This window comes from Centroberyx affinis, unplaced genomic scaffold (genome assembly GCF_046629955.1).
Source record: "Centroberyx affinis isolate AG114_WGS23_722 - 3 ecotype Tasmania unplaced genomic scaffold, CSIRO-AGI_Caff_v1 ptg008429l_1, whole genome shotgun sequence".
Lineage (NCBI taxonomy): Eukaryota > Metazoa > Chordata > Actinopteri > Beryciformes > Berycidae > Centroberyx > Centroberyx affinis.
This window is the reverse complement of record NW_027284186.1, coordinates 2,501-20,642: the sequence shown is the minus strand read 5'-3', so window position 1 is coordinate 20,642 and position 18,142 is coordinate 2,501. Positions and strand designations below refer to the sequence as shown.

The 18,142-nt window shown below is 41.9% G+C and overlaps 1 protein-coding gene across 1 annotated transcript; it reads right to left on the bottom strand.

The window, feature by feature from the left end:
- Window positions 1-990: 990 nt before the first annotated feature.
- Window positions 991-15,221, bottom strand: rerg (RAS-like, estrogen-regulated, growth inhibitor; the record flags this gene model as incomplete). Its single annotated transcript, XM_071514309.1, has 3 exons — window positions 991-2,929; window positions 7,468-7,541; window positions 15,165-15,221. Coding segments are annotated over 3 exons (542 nt in total), but the record flags the coding sequence as incomplete, so codon positions are not given.
- Window positions 15,222-18,142: the final 2,921 nt, after the last annotated feature.

The window sequence follows — 18,142 nt, the reverse complement described above, 5'->3', positions numbered from 1 at the left end:
TTTCGAATATTACACATTTTTATATTTTAAATTTTCACTTTTAGAATATTAAACTGATACAGACAGAACCGTTGTACAGACAGAACACACACTAGACTTATACATCAGCCTAAGGCATTAAAAAGTACATTATGAGAGTGATAATCCCCAAGCTGTTTCTATTTCACCAACATTAAAGCAGCTGTGGCTCTTTTCCTCAGTTATTATGGGACTTCGCCTCCAGTAATTATCTGTCAGATAGCCTGACCACTCTGCTGCTCCGCCCGAACTGGAGGAAAGCTTTTTTTGTTACTCTTCCGATGCTCCAGCAGTCTATTTGAAGTCACAGGGTGTGTCTGGCCAGGGCTTTCCATTTTTAACACACTGTCAGAAGTGGGTCGCCTTTTGTTTTGACCTGGATTTTCCATTCACCTTGGTCACTGTATCCAAATTTAATGAAAACGTTTGATTTAATGGTCTATGATTTCAGGCCTCAAGGCAATAAAAACTAGAAGATTTGAAAAGGGTTGTAGACTTTTATATATACCCTGCCTTAAAGAGCTGCTAATCCTAAAAGAACTTCATTAGTCTGGATTTCAGTGGAGAGTTTTACTGTCCCATGATGATTTAAATGCCGTTTCAGAGGTTTTTTCCGCCCTGACAAGAAGAAAATTCTGAGGGGAAATACTTAATACTTGTCACTTTTGGCATGAAAACGGAAAAAAATTACAGATTTTAAAATGAATGTCAGCACAAAATATCAGTATCGGCCCTGAAAAACCCATTAATCGACGGGGGAAATGAGTGTCAGGAGATGAAAAACAGTCTGGTCTGGTTCCTCATTAGACCCGGGGAGACCGGCACAATGCAAAGGCCTTCAAATCAATCACACTGGATCACAATGTGAAACTTGTGGCACCTCTGGGTGTTTCTGCTGAACTCCAGGTGATGACATTTACACCGATGTCGACAAAACAAAACATATGGACTCGTCAGGAGAAAACTGCTGGGATTAAATCTCAATTTTTAATTACAAGTGCACAGCTGGTTTGTTTAGACCAGAGACGGGTCACATACATGAGGCCGAGGGAGGGAAAAAAAACAGAGATATCACATCCGATTTAAACAATTACAGTATCATCTAGATGCCTTTGCGGTATATGCGGGTTCTCCCTCACGACCATCTTAAAAACTCTTTTAGTTTCATATTCAATCTTAAAAATGTTCTTTAAACAAACGAAAAACAGTGAGGTGAGACGATTCCACTTGTCTCCAAAGCAGATTCACTTGTTTCAGAAAGTAAAGTGTCAAACATCACATATATTTCCCTTGTTTATAGTTTTATTTGTTTATTCATTGACTGTTTTGTTGGGTTACTGTTGATTCTTGTTCATCTGCACCCTGCACCTCTTTCATTTGTATTCCTTGCTTCATTATCCACTCCCCTTTCGCTATGTATGTGTTCACTTTAGTTTAACTGTAAGTATCGTTTAGTCCATCTGTATCAAAGAAAAGCCGAATAAGGCAGATTGGTCCACTAGTATTAAGAAACCGACACTTGACTCAAGAAACATATTGATTTGCTTTGGAAACAAGCGACATCTCACCCCAGAAAACAGAGATATTACATCCGATTGAAACACTTACAGTATCATTTCGATGCCTTTGGCTTCTGTACACACCGAGGACACACAGCAGTGCTTAAGGCGACATATCATACATAGTTTACAGTATTAAAGGTATGCTAACATCCGTAAAGAACATCCCAGGAACGCGACATAGTGTGACGGACCGCTTCCCCTCCGCAGCTTCAACACATTCAGTCACAAACTGGACCTTCTGACTTCTGGCCTCGGGTTCCTCGTCCCGGACAAACCCCGGGAAGTCACGGTCCGCTACGGGACGCCGTCGGTGGACTAGAGTCGGCGCGAGCAGAAAGACGACAAAATCTCCCGACAGGACAGCGGATCTACTCCTCTACAGGTTAACTGTTGATTTATTTATTTTTTCAGAGGGAATCGATCCTCGGCCGCCGCTTAAAGGACAAACACACGTCGAAAAACATCTTTCTACAAACAAGCTAGAGAGGAAACTACGAACCCTTTGGTCCTTCAACATCAATGAAAAGTCTGGTTCTTCGCATGCTGTATGGGGCAGTTCGCATGCGTGATAATTAGACTGCCTTCTGGCTAGTTTATTGATTTTGACAGTTAGAGATGAAGAGGAAATAGGACAGCCTCACCGTATTGATTATTTAACATGAAACACAGAGTTTCTCACCAGTCCCCAGAATGATTTTAAATCAAATGAGCCCAAAGAGTCTTCCTTCAGGGCTCTGACATCTTTTCCCTCTTCCAAAGGCTGTTAGTTAAGAAGGAACAGGTCTTACACTTTAAAATGATCAAAAATAAGAAATAGAAAGCCTTCCGCTTCAAATCAGTCAGATGTAGTCCATGTGGGAGCCGATAACTGTTGGAAACACCTTTAAAAACATTTACATTTCTTGTTCTTGCGTCATGTGAGGGAGCGCGGGTCTTCCCTAGCTGCTGATCTTGGTCAGCATCTTGTTGATGGCCTGCTTGACGTGCGTGGTGGAGCTGCGGCGCCGGGCCTTGCCCTGCACGGCTTTGCGGCGCCTCACCTCGCGGCAGAGCTCGTGGAACGCCTCGGCCACGGCGCCGCCCTCGTCCGCGCAGGCCGAGCACTCGTAGAAGGCGCAGGCCATTTCGGCGGCCAGCCGCTCGCCCTCCTCGGTGCCGACCTGCCGGACGTGGTCCAGGTCGGCCTTGTTGCCCACCAGCACCAGAGGGACGTTCTTCGGCTTCTTCACCTCCTCCAGGAGGCTGCGGAGCGGCGCCACCTCCTCGAAGCTGCCCCGGTCCGTGATGTCATACACGATGACGAAGCCGTCGCCCCAACGCATGTGACTCTCCTTCTGCTGGACGTCCTCCTGAGGTCAAGACACAAACCATTACACAAACTGTTAGCTGCCTTTGACTTTACCTTTAAGCATTTTTCAGTCTGATGACAGCGAAGACAGACGTGTAAAAATATGTACAACAAGACACAGTTATCATCATGATGGACAAACAAAAATACAAAACATATCTTAAGATTTAAATTGAGTACATGGATCTGTCTTTGTCCAACTGGGAGTTTTGGGATCATCTGTTGCTTGTATTACAAGAAATTCTTAGAAAAGATTTACTTTAATGTCCTACACTTTTCTTCTTTGGTGCAAATATTAAAGTTCCAATATTCTGTACTTCCCAGTGTTTTATTTTCTGTCTTGAGGTCTATTTAAATATAAACACTGGGAAGTGGAGAATATGGGAACTTTAATATTTACACCAAAGAAGAAAAGTGTGGGACATTAAAGTAAATCTTTTTAAAAATTTCTGTGTGTGTGGTGTCATGAACCAAAAACACTCTCAATCCATTTCTCCACGTTCATTTTCCAGCATCTCTCTGAGCCTTACCAAGAACAGGCCGTTTCTGTCTCCGTGTCTTTAAGGCTCATTAATATTAACGACCCCTCCGTTCCGATCGGCTAACCGTTTCCAGAGTGAAACGTGAGACGCCGCGGCCCGGCGGCTACAGGTAGGGAAAACTCTCCGGTAATAAACAATGACAACCGCTCAACCGCTTTGAAAAAAACACTTTGTTAGTCTATTATTTCTTACAAAAATGATAATGAGCGAACCTTTGTGACGTCACAAAGTTACGGAAGTCCAAACGGCTCGTTTAGAGGCTCGCTTTTCTAATATGGATTGTGTGGATTTAGTTTTGATACTTTCACCATGTTTAGATAGACCATCCAACTCCTTTATCACCACAGAGGAGAGGGGAGTCCTGCTTTACAACATGTGGGCCTTTAACATCTCCTTGCATCAACTGGTTTGATATTCACAAAAAAAAAACCTATATGTTGTTAACGTTTGATAACATTCTTGGAGAGAATAATGTTCTTCTGCTGCCAAATGACCCGTGCCAGAACACAAACACTTAACTGGACTCATGCCGTGTCATCACAGGCATTAATAAATCCAATTATCTGTTCTGATGAATGTAAGATTGTTCCCCTATTCATTTATTTATTAATGAATTTATGCATTTATTTGTATATGTGTTTATTTATTTATCTATCTTTGTATGCATTTAATTGTATAATTATTTGTCTTTGAAATTATATTTTATTCATTGATCTGTGTATTTATTATATCTTGTTAAGTGACCTACTGAGTATTTATTCTGCACAGTCATTTGTTTACCACCCCTCCACACACACACACACACACACACACACACACACACACCCTCTTTTTTTACCTCTATACAGTGCTGTATCCTTTATTCCTTTGCCATTTGAAAACCAATAAATAATTGTGAACAAAAGAGATTTGGTTTGCTGTCAATCTGAAAATAACACATTTTGGCTGAGAGAACCTGTGTGTAAGTCTCTTTCAAACTGTCTTATTTTACACTTCATCCTCTGAGCATTACATCTTTTCTGCCATGTCCAAAGAAAACAGCAAGTTTCTTTAAGGTGAATTCAGTTTGTGTCTCCCTGCTCTCTCCCTCTGTCTCACCTGCTGAAGCCAGGTTTACCTCTTTAGCCGTCTGAGCGGTGTGAAGTCAGGCATCTGTTCCTAATTTGATCAAGTCCAAGCAGAAACAGCCGCCTGGTTGTAAACAGGACTTAACCGGTCGTGTGGCGGACTTTAAATCGTAACCCGACTGCAGGGAGGCACACGCTCTGATCTCATAGTTATTGGCAGAGAGGAAAACCGAGGTTTAAAAAAAAAAAAAAAAAAAATCACCGCATTCCTGCAGAGGACAGAAGAGAGAGTTTGACATCTGTATACCTGACCGACTTCTGAACCTGCGATTTATGAGCCGCAAAGAAGACTCCGCATCCACAAATCAAGATAGCGTTAATACTCTGTCTTGATCCAATCCGACTTTGATTTGTTTTTCCATCGCTTTGGTGTTGTTGGTTTTTTTTTTTTCGAAGGAGAAAACGAGCTAATCCCCCCCCCCCCCCCCCCCCCCGCCGCGTCTGGAAACGTTCAGGCCTCGTCTCAACGCCGGCTGAAAATAGAATGCAGTGTAATGAGAGAGAGAGAGAGAGAGAGAGAGAGGGAGAGAGGGATGACTTGGCTGGAAGTGTCGCCGGGGGGAAATCAGCCGGCAGCAGCAGAACACCTACGCACCGCATTTATCTTCCCGCCGCAGGACTTTACGCAAGCTCTCCCTCCAGTCCAGGACCCCGCAACGCACAGTTAACAGCTTCTAGACTCGTTCAGCCTCGTGTTCAGTCTCAAAAAAATCTTTCCTTAAACAAAGTCAAAGCTTCAAACGTTTCCAAAGCAGATTCACTCGTTCCAGAAAAGTGTCAGACGTCTCACAGAAAGGCAGAATGAGGCAGATCGCTGCACCAGAATGAAGAAAATGACGCCTGACTCAAGGAAATTCTTGAAACATTCTTGAAAACTTGATTTGCATTTGACATCTCGGGCAATTTCGAGTCGTTTTTTTCCCACTTGTTTAGAGAAAAATAAGATTTAAGACTAAATTTGATGATTAAAGATGGATTATTGTTGCTGTGTAAACATGGTCAACCTGCAACACTTTCACCACACTGTAAAAAATGACCATTTTGTCTCATGTTCAGTCTTATAATTGACACAAAAGTGACACTTGTTTCAGGATTTTTCTAGAAAAGTGTCAGACATCTCACAGAAAGGCAGAATGAGGCAGATCACTGCACCAGAATGAAGAAAATGACGCCTGACTCAAGGAAATTCTTGAAACATTCTTGAAAACTTGATTTGCATTTGACATCTCACCCAATGTTAGAGGGTTTTTTCTTTACTTGTTTCAAGAAAAATAAGATTTAAGACTAAATCAAATGATTAAAGATGGATTATTGTCGCTGTGTAAACATGGTCAACCTGCAACACTTTCACCACACTGTAAAAAATGACCGCCATTTTGTCTCATGTTCAGTCTTATAATTGACACAAAAGTGACACTTGTTTCAGGATTTTTCTAGAAAAGTCTCACAGAAAGGCAGAATGAGGCAGATCACTGCACTAGAATGAAGAAAATTACGCCTGACTCAAGGAAATTCTTGAAACATTCTTGAAAACTTGATTTGCATATGACATCTCACCCAATTTTAGAGGGTTTTTTCTTTACTTGTTTTAAGAAAAATAAGATTTAAGACTAAATTTAATGATTAAAGATGGATAATTGTCGCTGTGTAAACATGGTCAACCTGCAACACTTTCACCACACTGTAAAAAAAAAAATGACTGTCTTGACCGCCATTTTGTCTCATGTTCAGTCTTATAATTGACACAAAAGTGACACTTGTTTCAGGATTTTTCTAGAAAAGTGTCAGACATCTCACAGAAAGGCAGAATGAGGCAGATCGCTGCACTAGAATGAAGAAAATGACGCCTGGAATATTTTGAAACATTCTTGAAAATTTGATTTGCATTTGACATCTCACCCAATTTTAGAGGGGTTTTTTTCACTTGTTTTAAGAAAAATAAGATTTAAGACTAAATTAAATGATTAAAGATGGAAAAATTGTTGCAGTGTAAGCAAGGTCAACCTGCAACACTTTGGTCATTTTGTCTCAAGATCACTGCACTAGTACGAAGAAAATTACGCCTGATTCAAGGAAAATCTTGAAGACAAACAAGTAAAAATAAGATTTGAAGGCTGAATATGAGATTAAATGACTTGTTAAGATGGATAATTGTTGCAGTGTGAGTATAGTCAACCTGCAACGCAACGCTTTTACCTCACTGCAGAAAACAACCATCTTGAAAAGTCATTTAGTCTCATGTTCAGTCTTAAAAATCTTCTTTTAACAAGTAACACATTGTTTTCAATCATTTGTTTCGGGTATTTGTTTCAGGATTTTTTCTAGAAAAGTGTCAGACATCTCAAAGAAAATCAGAAAAATGCAGATCGCTCCACTAGAATGAAAAAAATGACACCTGATTCAAGGAAATTCTTGAAACATTTGCATCAGAAACACGTGACATCTCACCATCTAACCCCCCTGCAGACTTTTTTTTCACTTGTTTTCATAAAAATACAATTTTAAGACTAAATTAAATGACTTGTAAAGATGGATAACTGTTGCAGTGTAAGCAAGGTTTTCACACCAGTACCTTTTCTTCTACTTAAGTAAAATTTTCTAAAAGTATCAGTACTTCTCCTTGAGTAGTGTACTGTGATACTCTTTCCAGCCCGGATCCTAACACATTTACTTTCAGTTTAACATGAGGCTGATCAGATACTGGAAGAGGAATGAGATGCAGTCAGTATGTGATGCAGCAGGGATGAACTGAGGGCAGATAGGTCTTTATTCAGGCTTTATTGTTGTGTTTAGACTCTTGAGATCCCCATGTCTGACCCACAGGTGGGATGGGGGACAGGTTGGTGTTTTAAGGGACTGACTGGTCTCACCTGTCCTGCTGTGTCCAGGATCTCCATGCCGACGACCTCATCGTCGATGTTCGCCTGATGCCGATATGTTGATTCTGTAAGACACAAAAGACAAAAAATTAGTTATTTTAACATTTGAAAATAGTGACTTATTCTCACAAAATGGATGTAAAACTTATGATAAGTAGGTTTTTTTTATAAGTTATTTGCTTATTTTGACACTGGAAAGGCCGGTGGATTTTGGGAGTCTGACAGAAGGCCAACAACCCGCCATGTCCAGTCCAGTATCAATTTAATATCTTAAAGAAAACTAAATATCTAGGACTTTTCAATGCAATATGGTTTTAATAGGATACAAACTTGATAAGAGCATCATGAGTTTGATTTCTATAATCAGTTTCAACCTCAATAAATTCAATCATTCCATACAAATTCAGAAAACAGAATTTAAATTCAGTCGTCTGCTGGAACAAATCTCATCACTTTCAATCTAAGTCATTTACACAAACACAAGATCTCAAGTCAAGACTTTAGAAACCTTTTCAAGTCATCAGAGTACAAGTCAGAGTCAAGTCCCAAGTCACCAGAACCCAAGTCAAGTCTCAAGTCTTCTCTTCATGCATCAAGTCAAGTCTCAAGCAGTTCAAACTGTGACTCGAGTCCAAGTCATGTGACTGGAGACCACACCTCTGCTGGCTTGAAAGTTTAGATAATTTGTAATTCTAAAATTCAAAGCAGATGTCAATTGACTGCAGCTTTGCCTCTAAAGTACTAAGAGTTTTACAATTTCACAAGCTCTCCATCCAAATTATATTACTGTCACTTTGTAATGACATTTTTAAATTGTTGTTTACATTCTAGCAGCCAATGGCATCGCTAGAAAGATTTGTGTCTCAGAAATAAACAATCCTGCACAGTCAGACTTTGTTGTCAATGAACTTTTATTGATCACATCGTATCCTGGTTGGATTGAATCCTGAACCTCATATTGCGTAACGAATCATATCGTGAGACAAACCAGTGGTTCTCAATGTGGGGTCCAGGGACCACCAGGGGTCCTTTATGGGGTTCCAGAGGGTCCCCAGCAACTTGATGAGTTGTTGAACTTCACCATTATTTCATTTACAAGACGTTGTACGATTACAGAAGAATGAGTATTTTCATCATAGTGTTATCATAGTCTGTCATTTGATTCTGGACAAAATCATTTCTGACAATAAAAATATTCTCAGATTTGGGTCCGAGAGACAAAATCTCATCAAATGGGGGTCTGTGGCTCTAAATGTGGACTAAATTGGGTCCTTGATATGAAAAAGGTTGGGAATCACTGAGATAAACAGACGGTCCCATCCTTAATATTTTGCATTTTGGTACCAAACCCTTCAGTTATTCCAGCAGATATTTGGACTCCCTGGCTGCCGGATGACAGGTGCCTCCTGCTGTGACCTGGAGCGACCTGAAGTGACCTGAGCTTCACCTCCGGTTAGTTTGAACAGCAGGACAAGAGCTTCTCTCTGCAGGTGTGAACTGCGGCCGTGACCTCGGACGGGACGGGGGTCATCAGGCTGAATTGCCCCGTTGTAAAAAACCCATCTGTGTAAACGCCCCTCTGAAGCCCTGCTGGTGGAGACAGAGGGTTTTGCCGCCGGGCTTTTTGGGTTTTACTTTTTCAAAGCTCACTGACTTTGTGAATCTAGTCTTGCAATCGCTTTCAGCTTGTGACTCATGCTGCGCAACTCTGCTGCTATTTCTCCACAGCTGTGGGCTTTCTGTGGAATGAGGATTTACTGGAAGGTGTTTTTTTTTTCTTTACAATCATATAGAGTCAGTCAGAAAATCTCTCTCGATATAGATATATGAAAAATAAAACAATTCTTCCATACTCTAACTTAAGTAAACAACATCATATTTGATGTCAGGTAGAAAGGTTTCTATGGTTGCTCCTGATGATATTTGTGTGTATGTGTGTCTACATACATGTTGATGTGTGCGTCAACATGGTACATGCGTGCTGAACAACAATAGAGAGCCTACAGGTGACATAACCCCTCCCCTCTGGCGGCCATCTTGGAGGTCCTCAGCTCTGTGAACAGCTGACTGTGTTTCTGTCTCAACAGAATTGAACAGACGGTTAATTTCTGTCTGTTTCTGACTGAACTGATCATTTCATCACTGATCCATCTGATTGATTTAGTGTTTAGATAATGTCAGCTTGTTAGCTAGCTAACCATAGCATCTGGTCAGCTAACCATCACTGTCTTGTTGTTAACACATCTGATTAGCACACTAGCTAACGTAGCTAGTAGCAGCTAGCGTTAGCGTGTTCACATTAACATCAGTGTGTTTGCTGGCTAGTTAGCTAGCTAACAGTTTGTTCAGGTTAACTGAGCTGACTCTTCTCAAGCTACAACTCTTCATGTTTTGGAGTAGAGACTAGGGCTAAAGACAAGACAGTTTACTGTGTCACAGTAACCTACATTTGGAAACAAATCCACCTTATCACACTATTCACTTTAACTGAGAACGTTACTGAATGGATCTACAGCCACACCACAACAAGCTGACTCAGCTGCTCTCTGCTGACAGCTGCTTGCTACCAGAGGTGGGATGTAACAAAGTAAAAATACTTCATTACTTAAGTAAGATTTTCAAGTATCTGTACTTTACTCAAGTTTTTCTTTCACTGAAGACTTTTTACTTTTACTCACTACATTTAAAAAAAAAATCTGTACTTTCTACTCACTACACTTTCAAAACAGACTCGTTACTCTCAGGAAATCATCAACTGATTTGCTGCTTGTTAAGCAAAGTGACACCAAAAATTAGGGAAAGGGAGAGAGGGAGAAGCAACACGAAGAAGAGAGAAGCAACAAGAGAGAGAAGCAACGTTAGTGAATTCAGCTGCTAGGGTTCAGGTTCCTGATCTGAGCTGCAGACTCTTTCTCATCTGGGATTCAGAGGAACGCTCAACAGAAACCAGTTTAGAACATTAGAAATGACTTTTAGAGAACGACTTTTACTTTTATACTTTAAGTAAATTTAAGTCCAAGTACTTTTATACTTTGACTTGAGTAAAGGATTTGAAACGGTACTTCAACTTCTACCAGAGTATATTTTAAAATGAGTCTTTGCACTTTTACTCGAGTAGGGAATTTGTGTACTTCTACCACCTTTGCTTGCTACAGATTTTATTTTAAATAAAATCTAATTCTCCACTGGATCTCCATGCTTGTGCCAGCTGGTGACGCACCTGCAAAACCTCAATACCACAAACAACGAGACAAATATCAGGCCAAAGGACTTGTCAAGAGACATTCAGATTCCCAGTGAAATGAGAATGTACTAAGTGGAGCTCCGGTCCCTGCATGTCGACCCGCCGGTGGCCCAGGTGCGCTCAGCTCTCCGGGGGGGAAAAAATCTGGATAAACCGAGTCGTCTGACGTCAGGGAAATGTCACAGCGAGCCCCGGGCGGCAGCAGCAGGGAGGAGATTTACAGCTGCTCACCTGGAGGCCCGAGGAGGAGGACCAGGGTCTACCGCCGGGACCCCTGGGACGTCCTATTTTCAGGAGCCCGCAAACACCACCCAAAACCCACCGCCCCCCCAACCCAGTTTATATATGTTACCAACCGCAGTGACAGCGGGGCGGGGCGGGGATGATTTAACCGGCCCGGCCTTCCTATCTAAAGATCTTACAGGGAGACAAAAGCAGTAATTTTCCGGGCAGCGAGTCATTCATCTCTCAGAGCCTGAAGCCTGTTTTGGCAGGAGGCAGAGAGAGAGAGAGAGAGAGAGAGAGAGAGAGAGAGAGAGAGAGAGAGAGAGTCGTGCCAGACCCGACGCATCAAAACTGGAAACAGAAGCCAATTTGTCGATGTCTGCTGCTCTTAACTGGCTTGAAAAATCTCTTATCTTTTGCTTTTTTTCCCGCTTGCTTTCACTTTATTTCCAAAATATTCACACCAGAGAATTTTTCCTGGAATTAAGTTCCTGCCCCGCAAAAATCATCCATCTTAACGAGTCCTTCGGTCTCATATTCAGCCTTCAGATCTTCTTGTTCTCAAACCAAGAGAAACATTCTGCAGTGAGGAGAGATAACTCCACTTGTCTCCACTGCAGCTTCACTTGTTTCAGGAGTTTTCTAGAAATGAAACAAGTCAGTGTGTTGAAAGCAGTCAGAATAAGGCAGATCACTGCTCTGCTGTCAAGGAAATGACTCTTGATTCTTCTAAATTCTTCAAACAAGTTGATTTGCGTTGGAAACAAGTGAAATTATCTAAAGCCACTGGCAGATTTTTTCACTTATTTTAAGAAAATTACAATTTTAGGGCTCAATAACAGACTAAATTACTTGTTAAGATGCAGAGTTTTTGCAGTGTGTTGCCCTATTGCAATACCAGACAATACTCTAGTAGTAGTAGCTCTCTTTTAGTCTTTAAGATTAGATCCTATAGTTGGTGTGAAGTGTCAGGAGTGAAAATCGCTGAAAAAATTAATTATTAGTATTGGTGGCCTTCTGCATTCTGTACAGATCATGTTTCCCATGTCAGGATCAGAATCAGCTTTATTAATAAATTTTTTCTTGCTCTCAATGTACTTACACAGAATAAATATACAGCTAAAAACAAGGACAACAACAACAATGTGGTGACAAGGAATGAGATAAGAGAGAATAATGTCCTGTTCTTGTAAGACACTCTTAATGTGTGTGTGTGTGTGTGTGTGTGTGTGTGTGTGTGTGTGTGTGTGTGTACTACCTGCTAATAAGGTATTCTGGCAGACAAAAGCATCAACATACAAAGTCAGCAGACGATTTATTTTCTGCCTAATTAGAGTGACTAACAAGCTTATCATCATTAGAAATCCACTTTTTCATGTTTTTACTGCAACATTTTAAAAAAAGATCAGAGTTTGGAGAGTGAATCAAATGAGTAAAACGATAATTAATCAGCAGCAAGCAAGTTCAGTCACATAATTTAACAGATTTCTTCCAAAATGTTAATTGTTCTACCTAATTGTTTTCTTCACAGCAATATACTGTGTATTAATCTGAGTGAATGGTGGCAGTTAGGTGAAGCTACACTCAGCTGTTCAAGCCTCTCAAACTATGTAATAATAATAATAATAATAAAAATATGAATAACAGAGCAGCAGATGGTCTGTTGTACTCACTGAGGGGAAGCACTCAGCCAAACAATATCAACAAAAAAAGCACTTTGAGTTGCATTCTATGTATGAATGGTGCTATAAAAAATAAAGCTATTATTATTATTATTATTATCACAAGTTAACAAAGCCGAAACTGACTTAGTCTGACCAGCAGTAACCTGATGTTCAGACTGAACGTCCATCTGGTTCCACTCCATTATTCAGATGAGATTTCCTCCTTGTTAACCGTTTTCTGTGGGGGGGGGGTTGATATTCCCCGAACCAATCACTAGTGACTGACGTATCTGAACCAATCACTAGTGACTGATGTATCTGAACCAATCACTAGTGACTGACGTATCTGAACCAATCACTAGTGACTGACTATCTGAACCAATCACTAGTGACTGACGTATCTGAACCAATCACTAGTGACTGACTATCTGAACCAATCACTAGTGACTGACGTATCTGAACCAATCACTAGTGACTGACTATCTGAACCAATCACTAGTGACTGACGTATCTGAACCAATCACTAGTGACTGACTATCTGAACCAATCACTAGTGACTGAATATCTGAACCAATCACTAGTGACTGACGTATCTGAACCAATCACTAGTGACTGACGTATCTGAACCAATCACTAGTGACTGACATATCTGAACCAATCACTAGTGACTGACGTATCTGAACCAATCACTAGTGACTGAATATCTGAACCAATCACTAGTGACTGACGTATCTGAACCAATCACTAGTGACTGAATATCTGAACCAATCACTAGTGACTGACGTATCTGAACCAATCACTAGTGACTGAATATCTGAACCAATCACTAGTGACTGATGTATCCGGCCACCAGTGTATTTACGAACTTTACCAAGAATGTCGGTTGATTTTGAAAAAAATGACGTTTTTCAAAGACAATCTGTTAGTTTAGGGGTGATTACAACAAATCTATTGTGCCGAAATGCCAATGAAAAACCGTTGCACGAACAGTTCAAACTTAAGTCCCGCCCACAAAGGCGCTGATTGGCTCTATTGTTTCTACGTGCGAGAAAACGCCAGATGAGGGAAACAGAATCGCTCGACAAAATGAAAAGTGGGCGGGGCAAGATTCAGGAGTCTAGAATCAGACTAGACCAGCAGCCAAAGTCTTCATTTTATAATGAAAAAAAGCAGCAAATCTTAGCATTTGTGAAGCTGGAACCAGCAAATATTTGGTATTTTTACTTGATAAATAACTAAAACGATTAAATGATTATCAATTTCTGCGGATCGGCTAATCGATTGATCAAGTATTCGTTTCAGCACTAGAGGAGAGCGCCCTCTACTGGAGCCACCTTACATGACTTCTGGGTAATGAAGTCCTTCAAACTTGCAAAAATTCAAACTGGAGGAACGCCAAAGTGCGAAGTCGCCTCCTGCAGCTTCAAGACTCTCTATCTCTGTATCAAGAGCATGAAATCCACGAACTAAATATTCCAGGAGTGCTGCAGCTTTTCTCTCTTTGTTTAAATGTCAGACTGTTTCACCCCAGCTGACCCTCTGGTAAAACTGAAGGATGATTTCTGTCCACATTAACCCTGACATTCAACCTTCAGAAGCCGCTTATGGAAGCAAACGTAATATTTCCATGTAGAGCGGACCGCCGGTGTGAGTGAATAAAGTGTGACGCTCCTGCTTTGACCCTGAGCTTCACCTGTCTGTCTCCTAATCACACAGTATTCACTCTATTTGAAATATACCAGCAGACAGAGGCTCTAACCTGTCAGGTCCAGTCTGAAGATTAAACTGTAGCTTGTGCAGAAGGACAGGAATATGAGTCTTCTGGTTACAGTGGGATCACAGTGAATCTGCATTGATGTTAAAATGACCAATACAATATAAAGCACCAAGAGCAGAAAAAAATCTTTGTGAAATAAACCTGGTTGCGTTGGTTGAGTTCCACTTTTGTAATAACCAAAACTGTATAATCTAATTTACCTGCATATTTAATAATTTCTCCATATTTGACCGATTCAATCTCACCTTTTACAGTAAATCACTTCTTACAGTGCATTGTCCTAGACTTGCTTTAATGTAATGTTTTGGATTTTGATCTTTCTGTGATCTTTAACTACTTTTTCTTTTGAATGTGACACCATTCCTTGTTTTTTTGCCTTTCTGTAAAGCACTTTGTAAACTCTACCTTTAGAGAGCTATATACATAATTGCCTATTGGTGCGAGAAATTCACAAATTTATAATTATCTGTGACCGGTGAATTGGAGATTAAGTTTACGTCTTGGAATTGCAGAGGGTTCCAAAAAAATAAAAAAGGTAAAGCAGGTGATGGGGAGGTTAAAAAGAAAAGAGCTATATAAAAAACCTTGTTATTGGTATAACTAAGGATTAAGCAGGTAGAGAATGAATGATTGTACTAGTAGTGGTAGCAGTAGTAACAGTAGGAGAGACAGTAGGGTGTGTCTTTTATTTTTATTTTATCTCCTGCTTTCCTCCAAGAGGTGAAACTCCTGCCTGGTAAAATAAAGGTTAAATAAAAAATTTTAAAAAGTGTCTTACCGAGTGTCGGGTCGTACTCCCAGATGAAGCGTCTGGTCAGAAATCTCACCACCAAAGCTGTAAAACAGAGAAAAACAGATTTAGGATAAAAAAACAGTACAGGAAACAATGGGATTAGCTTCGATTTCGAGAAAAGATGAGATTCGGTTGAATTTCTGTAGAACAGACTGGAAGTAATAAAATCTCTCAGGCTCCTTCCTCAGTCAAACAGCCTGGTCCTAATATGCAAATCCATTCACAACAGCTTTACATCAACGGCTAATCAGCTGCGGACACTTGACCAAGAGGCCGTGAGATCCAAAGCGCTTTAACACACGTCTCATCTAAACGCTAACACCTGTCTGAACAGTTCCTCATCATCACGGCGGCTTCGGAGAGACGAGGCGGCGGCTCTGCAGCTCATTACGAGCCGCCGCTTTGCCCTTTACAGCATCAGCCTTAATCAGGAATGAAAAGCCTCCCCACCGGGCCGCTGACTCACTCTCTTAATGGTTCGCTATCAACAAATAATCTGCCGGATGGAAATGTTGTTTCCCTTCGTCCTGCAGACAGAATTAAAAAGCCATTACCTGAGCTTCAAAACCAAACAGTCTGCCTGCTGTCTGCCAGGCTGAACGTTTCTTTAAACACCAATTAAACGTCCCGATTCTACACTTTCCAGTTTTATTTTGTGTCTTGAGGTCCATTCAAAGCTGTGTGTGTGGTGTCATGAACCAAAAACACTCTCAATCCATTTCTCCACGTTCATTTTCCAGCATCTCTCTGAGCCTTACCAAGAACAGGCCGTTTCTGTCTCCGTGTCTTTAAGGCTCATTAATATTAACGACCCCTCCGTTCCGATCGGCTAACCGTTTCCATAGTGAAACGTGAGACTCCGCGGCCCGGCGGCTACAGGTAGGGAAAACTCTCCGGTAATAAACAACGACAACCGCTCAACCGCTTTGAAAAAAACACTTTGTTAGTCTATTATTTCTTACAAAAATGATAATGAGCGAACCTTTGTGACGCCACAAAGTTACGGAAGTCCAAACGGCTCGTTTAGAGGCTCGCTGCACTAATATGGATTGTGTGGATTTAGTTTTGATACTTTCACCATGTTTAGATAGACCATCCAACTCCTTTATCATCACAGAGGAGAGGGGAGTCCTGTTCTACATGATATGAGAACTTTAAAATGTGACACCTGACTAATCTGACATCACTGAGTCAAGACACTGCAGACGGTTTGGATTGGATTCTGGAAACTGCAGATGCCGCATCATTAAGCTGCACCAGACTCCAGAGACTCGTGCGCTCTAAACAGAACGCCTCGGCTAAAAAAAACAATCAATGACTTCATTTTCTGCGCGCTTTCGATCGCCGATCAACATGTGGCAGGACTCTGGATGAGGCCGGTCACCGGCTGCTGTCTTTTCCCGGCAGCTTTTGTCTCGTTTCGTCCCCTCTGCTCTCCTGACTGATGACAGAACGAACCACAGAGACAAACGACCGACTCGTCTTATCATGAGCAGGCCACACGCTTCCTCCCTGCCTCCTCTGCTGCTAATTATACTCTTATCAGCCCCCGGTAATTCAAAACCGAGCATCACACTGTAATCCAATTAAGATACGCAGCGCCGCCCCCCCCGCCCCCCACCCCCCACCCCCAGGAGCTCGGAGCGGGAGGTGTTCACCTGTTTTCTCCAGTGAATTCAGAGCCTCAGCCTCCGTGTAGCTTCCACTACAGGCCAAGATGACAGAAGGTCCGAGGCTGCGTTCAACACCCAGCGCGTTCTGATCGGTTTCTCTGAATTCTACAGTGTTTCCTCCTTCAGTTCAGCTGGTTTGTCCAGGTGAGAACGATAACCTTTGACCTCTGGTGGCGCCAAATAATGGCACAGAAAGCCTCAGTCCTCTAACAAGAGAACTGCGGTGCGGCTCGTTAATCCGACCGACTACAGGAAACCGCCCCGAAACGCAAGGGATTATGGGTAGAAGGAGACGGAAAGCCTAGCAGAACAAAATGAAGTCTGGACTGATGCTCATATTCAGCTGTTTCTTCATGTGTTCTGAACTGGTATGAACACCACAGAAGAAGAGACAGACAAGTCCATCATGTTTAGATAAAGTTACAGGAAGTCTAGACTCTAACCTGCAGGATGACAGGTTCAAACTCTGTCCAATAAACAAGCTGCTTGTGAGTCATGTGACTTTCGTTTACGAGCCCTGGTTGGCTTGTGATTGGTCAGTTTGAACCTAGATGAACCAAATACAGAAATACAACAAAGTAAATTTTCCCACTGTGGTTTGGACCAAAGAAAACAAACGCGACTCGATCTTGATTTCCAAGTCTGTTTTGAAAATGTAGAGAGTAGAAAGTCTAGATTTTCCTTTTGAAATGCAGCGAGTAAAAGTAAAATTTTTAAGTGAAAGTAAAACTCGAGTGAAGTACAGATGCTTGAAAATATTAAGTACAGTAAACAAAGTATTTTTACTTCGCTACTTCCCACAAACAGGCATCAGTGTTTCTGCTGTTTCTCTGTGTCCCCGAGTCGAGGAAACAGAGACGACCAAGAGGAAAACCGGCTCGGCTTTGAACTGCCGACCAGCCTCCCTCTCCCTCTCCCTCTCTCCCTCTCCCTCTCCCTCTCTCCCTCTCCCTCTCCCTCTCCCTCTCCCTCTCCCTCCCTCTCTCCCTCCCTCTCTCCCTCTCCCTCTCTCCCTCTCCCTCTCCCTCTCCCTCTCCCTCCCTCTCTCCCTCCCTCTCTCCCTCTCCTTCTCCCTCCCTCTCTCCCTCTCCCTCTCTCCCTCTCCCTCTCTCCCTCTCCCTCTCCCTCTCCCTCTCCCTCCCTCTCTCCCTCTCCTTCTCCCTCTCCCTCCCTCTCTCCCTCTCCTTCTCCCTCTCCCTCTCTCCCTCTCCCTCTCTCCCTCCCTCTCTCCCTCTCCTTCTCCCTCTCCCTCCCTCTCTCCCTCTCCTTCTCCCTCTCCCTCTCTCCCTC